We start from the raw sequence: 13,389 nt of genomic DNA on the forward strand, positions 1-13,389 counted from the left end.
TTATTATTATTTTTACTCATTATTCTAACACCATGTGCTCATTGAGCTAAAGTCCATGAATAGTCCATACACTAGTCCCACCATGTATATATTTCTTTATTCACCAATAATCCTCCTCCATGCATGGGTCAAGGGAAACTTGGATGCTTTGTATTATAATATGACAAAGGAGGGGCTCACTCTTGGATGCATTGTACAAATTCAACAAAGGAGGGGGCCACTAAAAGACTTTTGCAGGCATAAAAACAGGCTTTTTGGTAAGAATTTTCGCACCTATCTTCACTCCGAATTTGGAGCGGTGGTCAAAAGAGAAAATGTAGCCCACGCTCTGAATAATCACCTCAATTTTTTTCATCATTTTTGAAGCTACCAGAAGTGAGCTATGAGTTTTTGAGTGGACCCCAGTCTGCCCACTTTTCTCACAAGTAGACCTTAGTCTTCTCTCACCCTTCCACACACCTACTCACTCTTACACATCCCTCCCTCTCCTTCCCTCACTCAAACCTGCAATTTCCATGTCTTCTCCCACCCTCTTCACCATTACCCTTCTCTCTCATCCCTATAGTTCTTTTATGAACCTCTACATACATACACCCTCTCCATGTCTCTCTCTATTGCTTCCATGTTACAATTTCATTTACCTCTCCTAAAAATATCTAAAATTCAGCATCTTAACCATGATAACTTCTGAAAATTGAGGATTTTTCATCAACAAATCCTCTTTTCATCGTGGTGGTCAACCGTGGCGGTGGCGTAAAGAAACGAAGAAAAAGAAGAAGACCAGCGGTCATTTTTTCCACAATCTACACAAGGGTGAGTTCAAGCTTCTTCAAAGCTTCACCATCTCAATGATTCTCTTTTAATTCACCCCTCTTACTTCATCAAATCAACTCATCCTACCCATTGTAAATGTATCACTAACAATTCTAGTGATTATTACCACTAACAACTAACTTCTCTTGTAAAAATGCACCCACACTATCAACATATGGAGTAGGCAACCGCACAAGTAAACCAAATTCACTCACTCCCATGGAAGTTTCTCTCCTTTCACCACATCAATAATTCTCTTACTTGAGCCCACATCCATGTGACTCAAGAGAAAAGAGAGACCCCATTCTCATTTGAAATTCATAAAAATTCATAATCCTTGATCTTTCCTAATAAAATTGATTAGGCTTAATCCTAATCAAGGCTTCTAAAACCTATAAATAGAACCCATTCCTCCTTGTAAAAGACATCACTATACCATTGCACACTAGATTGAGCGTACCACACGCCAGTTCTATCTTGGTTGTAAAGAGAGAGTAAGCTTTCTATACACCATCACCTTGGTGCATAGAAAAGATTGAGCTAGTTTGAGTGAGTGCGAGTAGAAGATATTCTTCCTACCATTGTTGTATCTACCCCAACATCAATGAATTGGTAGTTTTGGGTGCAATTCATGTCCAAAGGCTCACGCTTCTCCTCCAATTTGGCTTGGCAAACTCATTCAGCTTCATAAGGTGACTTGTTGCATTGAGGGTTGTTGTTTTGTTGCTTGTGATCCATTGGCTATTGTTTGGCTACCATTGTAAGAGGGTGGATGGTGAGAGGGCTCCCATAACCCTAAGACAATGTGCTAGTGATGCTATAAACAAATCTTGTCACTTGATTCCGCAAGCTCTAAGTTCCTTTTTTGTGCAAAATATAAAGTTGAAGCTAAGTTGTACACCAGCTCTCTCTCTCTCTCACTCGTGTTTTAGTGTGTGAGAGTGTTCCATTGGTGTTAGGGTTAGTGTAAATTCCATGCTTGTTTGTGGGTTGCTCTAACGATTCTCCTCTTTTGCGTCCTAGTTCGCTCTTAAACTAGGTGGTGCCCCTTGTGTAGTTGGGATTTGGCTGTGGGTTTGTTGTTTTGGTTTGTGTTGTGTTGTGCCCCAGCCCCATTGAACAGCACGGGAGCCTTGAAGGGTGTCTAGAGGTTGCTCTTCTTGGTACCCGCCCCGGACCGCCTCAATTTTGGTGCCCCCACTGAGGACAAGCTTGTGTATGTTTTGTGAAGGCTCAACCTTTAGCATAATCAAGTAGCTTGCATGAATCACGAGAATTTGTATGATCCCTTCATTCCCATTCCAAGGCCGCGCCGGACCGCCTCAATACCACCCAACCTCAAGCTAGACCACCTCGGGGTAGTAACTTGTCGTGCACCTCTATCTCTTACCACAGAAGCTAGCTACTTTTATAGAGGATAAGCTCTTGTCTAATGATAAGAAATTTTGTAAGTACTTAATTGAGTTAAAGAATTATCTTTTGCTGATGCTAAATGGATAATGAAGGTGAAATTAAAAGAGTCCATGCGTCTAGTTAATGCATGTAGTGTATGGCTTTTAAGATTGGATAATGACATTGATGTACGTATTAATGGGAGTTTCTCTTTTCATTTTTGTTTTAAAATTTGATAGTTTATGTTTACGTTCTTCCATGCATGCATTGTACATGATTGCGGCTCTTAAGCATTGCATCTATACTACTTATGATGGGGGGATGGATTCCGCCCCCACCCCCTCTCCCTACCACATGGTAGCAGCAACTTCATCCGGCGTGTGCACCTTGCAAATCCAGCTTTGAAGTGCGCCTATCTTTGTGCAGTTAACGGGGCATCACCGTCGAGAGCTATGATCTTAATAGTCGACACACATACGATATGGGCCTTGGGAAACTTTAACAAGACCCAATCGTTTTCTTTAAAGGCTTGGGCTCTTCTGTGCTTGTCAGCAACAGCCTTTTGCCTTTGCTGTGAGATAGAGATAGCATCCTTAATCTTTTGAAAATATTCTTGTAGGTCTCGGCTATACTCATCTGCAGCGAAGATCTTCCCATGTACCTTAAGTAGCAAGGGACTTTTTGATCTTCCCTCAATTACCTCGAAAGGTGCTTTTCCCGTGGAAGTATGTACAGTGTTATTGTAAGCATACTCCACTAAGGGTAAGTACTTCTCCCATTGGGATCTTTGATCTACTTCCGTTACATAGGCTTTTAGTAGATCGAGAATTGTTAGGTTAGCTATTTCACTTTGGCCATCAGTTTGTGGATGATAGGCCGAAGAGAAGTTTAGCCTTGTTCCTAAATTCTCAAAGAGACCCTTCCAGAAATTACTGGTCATTCTAGGATCTCTATTCGACACTATAGACATTGGCAAGCCATGGTACTCGAAAATTTGTGAAATGAAGAGTGTTGCCATTTGATGGGCTTTGATAGTCTTTTTGACAAGTATAAAATGAGCTTTCCATGTGAGCCTATTAAAGCCTTACAAAGGAGAGCCACCTCAAGAGCCAACTATTGAAGACCCACCGGAGATCGAGGACCAAGAGGATGTGCTGCAGCTCGAGTCCATTCTCCGACATGAAGGCAAGGTATTAAGAGGCGGTAAGACTATCCGATGATATCTTATTAAGTTTAAGAATTATCCTTTTGAAGATGCTAGATGGATGCAAGGCATACAATTAAAGGATATCCTAAACCTTGTCAATGCTTACAATGCTTCCCAAGAGTAAGCAAATGTACAAAATGTTAAAAATGAACAAAGTTTTTTTTGTCTTATAAGACTCTCTTTTTCTTTATTGTGCACAAAAATGAAGTAGTATGCATGCTTAGATCAAGTTTGCGGAGACGACGTCTCCCAAACACCAAGTAGAGCTCGTCACTCTACTATGGAAGACTGATAGGACTAATGTGCAGACATGCTTGCGGTAGCCTCAGGCTCTCAAGCGCCAAATGGACTAGCCATACATTGTGGAATGATGTTGTAGGGTAACATAGGGATCCTCTACCCGCTAAGAAAAGGACTCATGAATATGCTTTATCTTCTCTACACCATAGTCGAGGACGACTATGATTTCAAGAGAGAGGTAATGTCATTATAATCAATATCTAATTCTCCTAAATGATTTTCTCATATTAAACTGATCATTTAATGTGGGGAAGTGCCAGGGGAGAAAAAGCTAGAATATTGGTTAAGCTAGCAGACCGGCCACAGTAGGGATCCAAAGGAGGGAAAATAGGGATCCAAAGGGGGGGCCATCTACAAAAGAGCCATGTGCAACAATGGGCTAAAAAGACCCTAAGGTTCAGCCCATTAAGACTTCCAAAATGCTAAGGTTCCAAAATACAAAGGTTGTGTCCAAAGGTCAAACCTAGGGGAAATTGGATGCTCTGTGTGTAACTAAAAAGTCTTTGCATATCCCTACATGGGAGGGGGCGAGCCCTTCTTCTAGGGGATGAGAGAGAAAGTCACACACACACACACACACAGGCTCCCTTTAAACAAAGGGAATTAGGGACACATGTCAGCTCTCTAGCCCAGATGCCCACAAGGTGTGCCCAATTCCTATTGGATGGCCTTGGAGGTGGACCAATGAGAATTAGGCTAGAGTAAATCTAGTTTAATTAATTTAAAAACACTTAATAAAAGAACCAATGAGAATTAATTCTCCTAGAAGACTATTGGACAGTCTCCCAAGGGGTCCAATGAGGATTCAGGAGCCCAATGGCTTGTCTGATTCCTATTGGCCAGGAGGCAAAGGGGTCCAATGAGAGTTTAGTTTAATTATTAAATTAACTAAATCTCTCACAAAAGGGAAAAGGGGGACACATGTGAGAAGGCTATCACTTATGCTACTTAATATCCATTGGCTTGACTTGGGGAGGTCCAATGGGGAGCCTGCAAGAGCAAATAGCAAGAGGGCTCGCCCAAGAGAGAGAGGGGGCTGATTTTTGCAAGGCATTATCACACACACACACACACACACACAATCTCATGTGTGAAGAAAGAGAAGACTATTTCTTCCCAAGCTTTAATGGAGAGCTCATCACCTACTCTCCAAGCTTGTGAGATAGAAGCCTACATCGACACACTCTTGGCTTGTGGATGCAAATCCAACCAAGAGCCAAGCTTCAATGCATGCTCATCTCCGCTACCAAGCTAATTACTAAGCTAAAGCTATGCTAATATGAGTGATTATGTGAGGAGATGTACATCTTTCTCGTAAGATACTCCTTCTTCCTCTCAACCTACTCTCATACCCTGCTAGCTCTCACCATCTTCGAAGGTGTGTGAGGTCTTGGGTCTGAGAACGGGGATAATTAAAGTTGTGTTTACTAAGTGTTTTGCTTAGTGCATGAAGCTTTCATCTTCATTGCACTAGCTAGTCTTGAAGGAACACAAAGAATTGTATTGTACAATGTCTCTCTTGATGGGAGAAACCATAATACAAAGCCTTTTGGAGGGGGGACCGGCTCCATGCAAATCCGGTCCTCAACTGTTGTCAATAGCTTAATTTTTCTCTCTTTTGAAAGTATCGTTGATGCTATCTAACCAGGTGTTATGCTTTTTGTTGCTCTCTCCACCCAACCACTCTTGTAATTCTCATTAGGAATCTATTCTAATGAAATGCCCACTATGTTCATGCTAATTTCCGCTACACATAAGTTTTTAGACCATTAAATGTTACACATCTAAGGGAGAAGGAGGTGGAGGTGAAGGAACTAAAGCGGACGGGGCCTCCTCAGGTGGGTCCTACTAAAGGGGGTCAAAATGGTTCCCTATCAGAACCTAGTGTTGTTGAGCTGTATAGAGTCGGGCACCAGGGGGGAGCAGTGGGGCGTGCCCTCCCCTATCGGTGGCGGTCAGGCACCTGCTGCCAACCGTCATCTGTCTCATCGCTGGTCTCAATTGAGGCACCAGCCTATGCATCCTGTGTGTCTAGCTGCTAGGTATACTCAGCCTTGGGAGGTTGTGCATGCGCTGTGGGTCAAGGTCTCCTGCAAGGACAGGCCTTTGCCAAATGGCCCATTCGTCTACAAATGAAACACTGATTTGGGAGTCCCGAATACTCCACGATCTGACGGAACCAACCCCCACTCACCCTAGGTAGTAGAATGACCTTCAGGAGAGTGTGGGTGTTCCGAACCAGAGTAGATATTGTGGGGATGCTAGTCGCCTTGGCAGGTACAGAGGCTGATGTGCGAGGTGTCTCCACGACAGTCCCAATCTCTGAGCCTATCCTAGACAAGAGTGGCAGGTACTCCCTCCTCAAACTGGGAAAGCAGACGGAGATGGGAAGGTCTACCTCCTCTACCAGAACATCTATAGCTGGATTGAAACCATGCCTCCAAAGTCGAAAGTGGGCTCGATTTGCTCTGATGGCCAAGGGACTCATCGCAATGACCTTGGATGCCAACTCGGAGGTCTCGAACTCTATCTCATAGTAGCCGCGTTCGAGGAATTGAACATCCAAGATCTTGCCCAGCTTGGCGAGAAGGCGGACCTGGAGAAGATCGCTGACCTCTCCTCTACTGGGTCTAGTGCCGAGAATCTTATAGATGACGGAAGTCGCCTGCAGGCGTTGCATGTCTACTATGAGGCTCGCTTGCTCTGTCGACGAAAAAGAAAGTTAGATGGTGGGCTCTGCGAGGTCGGTCAAGGGGGCTTCGTGAGAGTCCCATCGAGGTGCAGCATGAGCCTCCATCAATGTCTGCTGCCGTTGAGAAAGGACAAAATGACGATGACGAGAAGTGGCCCTCTGCTGGCAGAGCATATCGTAAGTGTTGACAGATTCAGCTGAGCAAGACGAGGGAAGCGGGGGGGGGGGGCGAAAAGAGCGTGAGTGCGAGGCTGGGACAGGCGGGTTAAGGCGCACTGAGAGGGGAGCTAAGACATGGCGAGCTGCGACGGATACACTGAGGACTGGCTGCACGTTGTGGCTGATGCATGCTGGTGCTTATTGCAGTTAGCGGACAGGGCAAGGCAGTGCGAGGGAGGTTGGCTGCGTGCTGGTTGCTTTGCGTTGGTGCTGATTGCAGGCAGCGGGAGGGTAGGGCAAAGCAGCGTGAGGGAGGTTGGGGGGGGGGCGATGGAGAGAGGGGGGGGTGCAGAGAATGCACATGGGAGATGGGTGAGGGAAACAACGAGCATGAAGTTTTTTTGCATAGAAAACCAGTCATACCCCTTCATAGTTTACTAAGGTTTTATCAAACTTTACCATTTGATAGTGGCATGTGAAGTTTTTTTGCATGGAAAACCAGTCATACCCCTTCATAGTTTACTAAGGTTTTATCAAACTTTACCATTTGATAGTGGCATACTAATTTTTTGTAAAACAAGAAGGAATTCAATTTGGTGAGTAAACAAGTTTTGGACAGCCAAGGAGAACAATGCGAAATGGATTCTGGAAGTATATGGTCAATTCACCCAAACCAATACCCCTATTGCTCTATTGCACTTTCACGAATCGCAACAACTGACCTGTGATACCACCCAGCCTCAAGCTAGACCACCTCGGGGGTAGTAACTTGTCGTGCACCTCTATCTCTTACCACAGAAGCTAGCTACTTTTATAGAGGATAAGCTCTTGTCTACTGATAAGAAATTTTGTAAGTACTTAATTAAGTTAAAGAATTATCTTTTGCTGATGCTAAATGGATAATGAAGGTGAAATTAAAAGAGTCCATGCGTCTAGTTAATGCATGTAGTGTATGGCTTTTAAGATTGGATAATGACATTGATGCGTATTAATGGGAGTTTCTCTTTTCATTTTTGTTTTAAAATTTGATAGTTTATGTTTAAGTTCTTGCATGCATGCATTGTACATGCTTGCGGCTCTTAAGCATTGCATCTATACTACTTATGATGGGGGGAGGGATTCTGCCCCCACCCCCTCTCCCTACCACATGGTAGCAGCAACTTCATTCGGTGTGTGCACCTTGCAAACCCACCAACGCTCAACGTACACAAAGAGAGAAACGAACAACGCGAAGAACGAGAGAGGCGACTGAAGGCCACCGGCTATACTAGTAGATTAGTAATGTGTGGTGGAATGGTATAGGCTACATGATAATGACATGCTTATGGAAGATTTCCTCTCTCAAGAACCAGGTAGACTAGCCATCCATTATAAAACCAATAAGGTACAAGTTTGACCAAAAGCAAAATGTTATCACCTTCTCGTAATACATGCGTAGTCGGGGGTGATTATGAATTAACGGGAGGGTAATGCGTAGTGGGGAGTGATTATGAATTATGAAATAATAATTTCTCTCTTGATCAGAGAGAGAAAATGCTAAAACTCCCTCTGACTGATCTAGAAATAGCAATTATGGCCAAGCCATGATTTAGAAGTGATAAAAAGATTTTGCAACGTCCAAAAGTTTCTTGATAGTGTTTTGGGTGTCAAACAAACATGACCTAGAAAAGGCTTTACAATGCAACTTTATCTCTGCTAGGAATGGTGGTTGATGGGCCAGAGTTGTAATATAAAGGGTTAGGAAATTTGATCTGGCTTCCTACATGAATTTTTGGGACCAAAACTATTTAAAATGACCCAAAAAAGTCTATTCTCTCTCTAACTGCACCCAAGAACATGGAAACAAGGGCCATGCACATGCTCTCTCTCTCTCTCTCTCTCTCTCTCTCTCTCACATATGTACTCTCACTACACGTGGAAGTCTTGGAGGCCCATTAAATAGCCCATTTATTGGCACTACCTTATCATATAGGCTGGGGTGGCCTTAATTTTCTCTCTCTCTCTCTCTCTCTCTCTCTCTCTCACACACACACACACACACACTCTGTCACACTCAAAGGTGTGTGTGTGTGTGTGTGTGGGTGGGTGGGTGCATAGTCCTGGTCATTCTTCTTGTATATTTTTTTGGTGTATGAGGGGAGCGGCCGGACGTGCCCTACCCGACTCCGAAAACAAGAAACTCAAAGGTGTGTGATGCTCTTGGCGATTATGGTTTGCTTTGATTTCCAAGCGTATCAAAAAGGTAATTGTATAATTAGAAGATAGATTGAAAAAGTAGCCTAGAAGATGGTTACAATGCTGAAGATAGAATAATTTTTTCAATGGGATGTTTCTTTTATTTTTTAGACACACACTCTGCTCATGCACACCACGTCTCCTCCAAGGGGGATCGGTGGAGGCGTACAATCCGGATAGGCTAGATGGAGGGGTGTTTGATCCCTCAAGTTTTTTTTTGTTTTTGCAAAACTCCCACTTACGTGAGTGGAATTATATTAGAACCACCAAAAAAATACATTACATGCTCTACTCATAATCCGAGCGAGAGTAGCCAAGAGACCATCAAGATGCGAACTCAAAAAAAAATCACAACCCTGCTCACAGAACACCCACTGAACAAAAAACATTATAGACAACCCAAATAGGGGAGGCTAGCCCTGATCCCACAGCATCCATTCATACTAGATGAGAAATCAACAACAGAACCTCAAGGGTGCCACCTAAAAGCTGATGATTGTCACACATCACACCTTTGCCCTTGCAAGAATCCATCACCAAGAAAAAGGAAACACAGAAAGCAAAAAGGGTGGGGCCCAATTCCCCATCACCAATAGAGCTTGGACAGGTTGCCACCACGAAGATGCCTCTACCACTAACTACCTCCATGACCCGTGCCAGGACTTCAAAAGACCTGAACCAATGATGGAGAAAGACACCACATCCAAAGATCTAGCCACTGCCAACCACGAACCAACCCCAAACCATCAGACCCAACATGCATGCAATTATGGTGTGCCAAGCACCTACACAACAAAGATGCCCTCCATAGCCACCTCAAGGTTTCTCCTCCTCAAGCATTAGCACTCCCAGATCCAAAGGCTCGGACCACCATGTAGCAAAGGACCTTTCGAACCAGGTCCCATTGCCCACCCACAAGCTCCATTCCTTTGTACCACCAGATTCGTCCAAATCCGCCCATCAGAAGTAACACACGACCCTCCCACCCATAGCCCTGTAACAAACCACGACGCCATAGCTCACAAGCACAACAAACGCTTGCAACACTACAGTAGATAGTGGCACAGGAGCAGACAATAGCACAACAAAGGCAATAGCACAGTAGCAGCCAACGACTCGTCTGTGATGCTATCTTCAGCAGAGCAGGCGAAGATTTTCCTTATGTGCGGGTCAAGATATTTTATGTTGAGGAATCCTTGAAGCTCACAATCGATTGCCTTGGCTAGTTCCATCACCTTCGCCTTCGCAGCATCTAAGCACATGCGCCTTAAAACCTTATTGTGCTTCATAACAACAGCCTGCAAAGGTGCAATCTGAGCTTGCATTTGTGCAAGTGTTTTCACCTGGGACTCAAGCTCTAAGACCCTGGCAATCAAAACTAGACAATCCCTGCATTTATTGTTGGCAAGAGAAGGTGCATTACATGGTCTGGCAGTAGGTGGTGCTATAGCGGATGATGGTGTCACTATCTCCTTCTCAGCTTTGAGGAGTCCATCAAAAGATGTCTTCCAATTTTTCTCCTCTATGAGGTTCTTTTCCCATAATAGAAAGCCACAACCCTTTATGTTGGGATCAAATCTGTATACCAAGTAGTGTCCCGCTTCACACCATTCTCTTAGCGACATCCTCCCCACATGCCCTCATGGCATCAAAATGAGCATTGCTTGAGAAGGCCTTCATTTCCTATTTCTCAAAAGAAATGCTCCAATTGATGCCATTAGGACCTGTGGGGAGGATGGCCCTAAGAGAATGGTGTGAAGCAGGACACTACTTGTTATGCAGATTTGATCCCAACATAAAGAGTTGTGGCTTGCTATTATGGGAAAAGAACCTCATAGAGGAGAAAAATTGGAAGACATCTTTTGATGGACTCCTCAAAGCTGAGAAGGAGATAGTGACACCATCATCCGCTATAGCACCACCTACTGCCAGACCATGTCATGCACCTTCTCCTACCAACAGTAAATGCAGGGATCGTCTAGTTTTGATTGCCAGAGTCTTAGAGCTTGAGGCCCAGGTGCAAACAATTGCACAAATGCAAGCTCAGATTGCACCTTTGCAGGCTGTTGTTATGAAGCACAATAAGGTTTTAAGGTGCATGTGCTTAGATGCTGTGAAGGCGAAGGTGATGGAACAAGCCAAGGCAATCAATTGTGAGATTCAAGGATTCCTCGACATAAAATATCTTGACCCGCACATAAGGAAATTCTTTGCCTGCTGCTGTTGAAGATAGCATCACAGATGAGTCGTTGGGGCTGCTACTGTGCTATTGGCCTTTGTTGTGCTATTGTCTGCTCCTGTGCCACTGTCTACAACAGTGGTGCTAGAGTTTGTTGTGCTATTGTCTGCTTGTGAGCTATGGCGTCCTGCTTTCCATTTGCCTCTCTTCTTTCTCGCAATGCTCCAATTGATGCCATCAGGGCTTGTGGGGAGGATGTCCCTAAGAGAATGGTGTGAAGCGGGATACTACTTGTTATGTAGATTTGATCCCAACATAAAGGGTTGCGGCTTGCTATGGGAAAAGAAATTTGTGGAGGAGAAAAATTGGAAGACATCTTTTGATGGACTCCTCAAAGAAACTGAGAAGGAGAGAGTGACACCATCATCAGTTGTCGCACCACCTTCTGCTACACCATGTTATGCACCTTCTACTGTCGACAATGAATGTAGGGACTGTCTAGTTTTGACTGCCTGGGTCTCAGAGGTTGAGGCCTAGGTGCAAACAATTGCACAAATGCAAGCTTAAATTGCACCTTTGCATGCTGTTGTTATGAAGCACAATAAGGTTTTAAGGTGCATGTGCTTAGATGCTGCAAAGGCGAAGGTGGTGGAATTGGTGGATGTACAACCAGGTTATCAGCCATGGTGCTCATATCTTAAGTATCCGCCACAAGAGTCCATATCTTTGGTTCAGTCTGCGTGGCATATCTTAGATTTGTGAGCACCGCCTCTCAAGAGGGTAGCACATAATGCACCCTTGCACGGGATAGCTTCAACAATCTTGGATGCTTCGGAGTGCAAGGCTGGTTGGCACGAGCTATTTAAGATGGGATTCGACAAAATAGCTTGGGATGCCGTTGCATGGGAAGAAACTCATGATATCTAAATGCCCTTTATAGTTTACTAAGGTTTTATCAAACTTTGCCATTTGATAGTGGCAGACCAAATTTTCGTAAAACAAGAAGGATGTCTTTTGATAAGTAAACAAGTTTTTATTTCCAATCAATCTGCAAACTTAGATTGACGTGTGATATCATCATGTTATTCGAAATGGTTTTTCCAATGTTACAACTAAATTGACAAAATTGCAGAGGTGTTGTCAATACAACAGTGTGCATTATAAGCATTTGGATTTTGTGGTTTCTTGTTTGTTGAACAGTGAGCTCAATTGATCCTACTTGCACTTTTGTGGATGCTCAAGATTGTGTAGGTAAAGAATAGTAAGGTTTCCACATGCTTACTAGCATTTCTTATGTCTGCACATCTTTAGAGAGATTTATAGCAAACACTGCAAGTGTGTTGTTGTTGGGTGGGGGGGGGGGTTAATATCTTCAAGGGGTTGCGACATTGGAAATGTCAACATTCTCTGCTATGTTACGAGTTGATACAATGGAAAGTTTGCTTATATGGTGGTTCAAAAGTGATGCACAAGGAAAGGTTATGTGCTTAAGACTTCTAGCAATTGCTCGGTCTGTGATTTATTGTGTAAAGGTGTATATTTTTGTGATAGTGCTATTGGAGTATTCCCTTTGCTTTGCTTTTGTGTCATGGATCACGTTTTTAGCTTGCAAGCATTTCTGTCAGAGGCATTCCAAAGATTTAGTGAACAAAAGTTCTTTTGTGCACTATCCTCGATCAAAAATTGTCCATCGTATCGAGTTGAATTTCAATGTTGTTGCTACATATGGGAAGTAACCTCAATAGGTTAACAATAATGTGTATGCAAGAACACTAGTGTGTTATGTGGATCTGGCACTGGCTATAGTTGAATGCTACCATATGTTTCCTAGAAGGTTAGTAGGCTATGGTAACCCTGCTTTCTTTCCTTTTGTGACATCGGGATGCCACTTGCAAGTTAAAGGCTTGGACAAGTTTATGCTCAAGCTTGGAAGAAAACATCTCTTTAATAGAGTAAAGACCTGTTATACTTTCATATTGGTTCTTCGAAGATGATAAGTGCTTTCAAGCATTTAGCATTTAGACAAGCTTCCCTTTTATAATCTTTTAGTTGACTGCCGCATGGTCCATGATAATGGTCACTTGTTTGGACGCATTGTTCAAGGCAATCCAATAGTGGATTCGTCACACTAATCCTCCAAGCTTAGACTTTTAAAGAGAGAAACTAGACGATACACATCCTTCAATCACTAACTTATTGTTGAGTGGGGCAATTTGAAGATGGTGGTATCGATAGATGGTTTCTACCAAAACCATCTTCCACTCAGCAAAAAGTTGCACTTTACAGAGAGAGATAAGTGCGAGCAAAAATTTTCTTGAAAGATTGCCAAGCATAAGTTTTTGTAGACCCACTACATAGCATTGTCTTTGAGGAAGGTAGAATCGCAAAAAATCTTGGATTTTGAAGATGTTT

General features: G+C 43.4%; 2 protein-coding genes and 1 pseudogene across 2 annotated transcripts in view; 1 reads left to right on the forward strand and 2 right to left on the reverse strand.

The window, feature by feature from the left end:
* Positions 1–10,123, reverse strand: part of LOC147425654 (uncharacterized) — a 237,668-nt gene extending 227,545 nt beyond the window's left edge. The window contains exon 1 of the mRNA XM_086500712.1: positions 9,822–10,123. The gene's annotated coding sequence lies outside the window, so the exon portion shown is untranslated. The remainder of the gene's footprint in view (positions 1–9,821) is intronic.
* On the reverse strand, positions 9,631–10,459 carry LOC147425658 (uncharacterized). Its single transcript, XM_086500713.1, has 2 exons — positions 9,899–10,459; positions 9,631–9,792 (listed from the first exon to the last, which is right to left on the reverse strand). Exons 1-2 carry the CDS (start codon positions 10,421–10,423, stop codon positions 9,631–9,633), a joined length of 687 nt encoding a protein of 228 aa, XP_086356839.1. The 5' UTR covers positions 10,424–10,459.
* Positions 10,460–10,497: 38 nt separating this feature from the next.
* LOC147425659 (uncharacterized) lies at positions 10,498–11,514 on the forward strand (annotated as a pseudogene).
* Positions 11,515–13,389: the final 1,875 nt, after the last annotated feature.

Source organism: Adiantum capillus-veneris, chromosome 25 (assembly GCF_014529385.1).
Source record: "Adiantum capillus-veneris isolate H3 chromosome 25, ASM1452938v2, whole genome shotgun sequence".
Lineage (NCBI taxonomy): Eukaryota > Viridiplantae > Streptophyta > Polypodiopsida > Polypodiales > Pteridaceae > Adiantum > Adiantum capillus-veneris.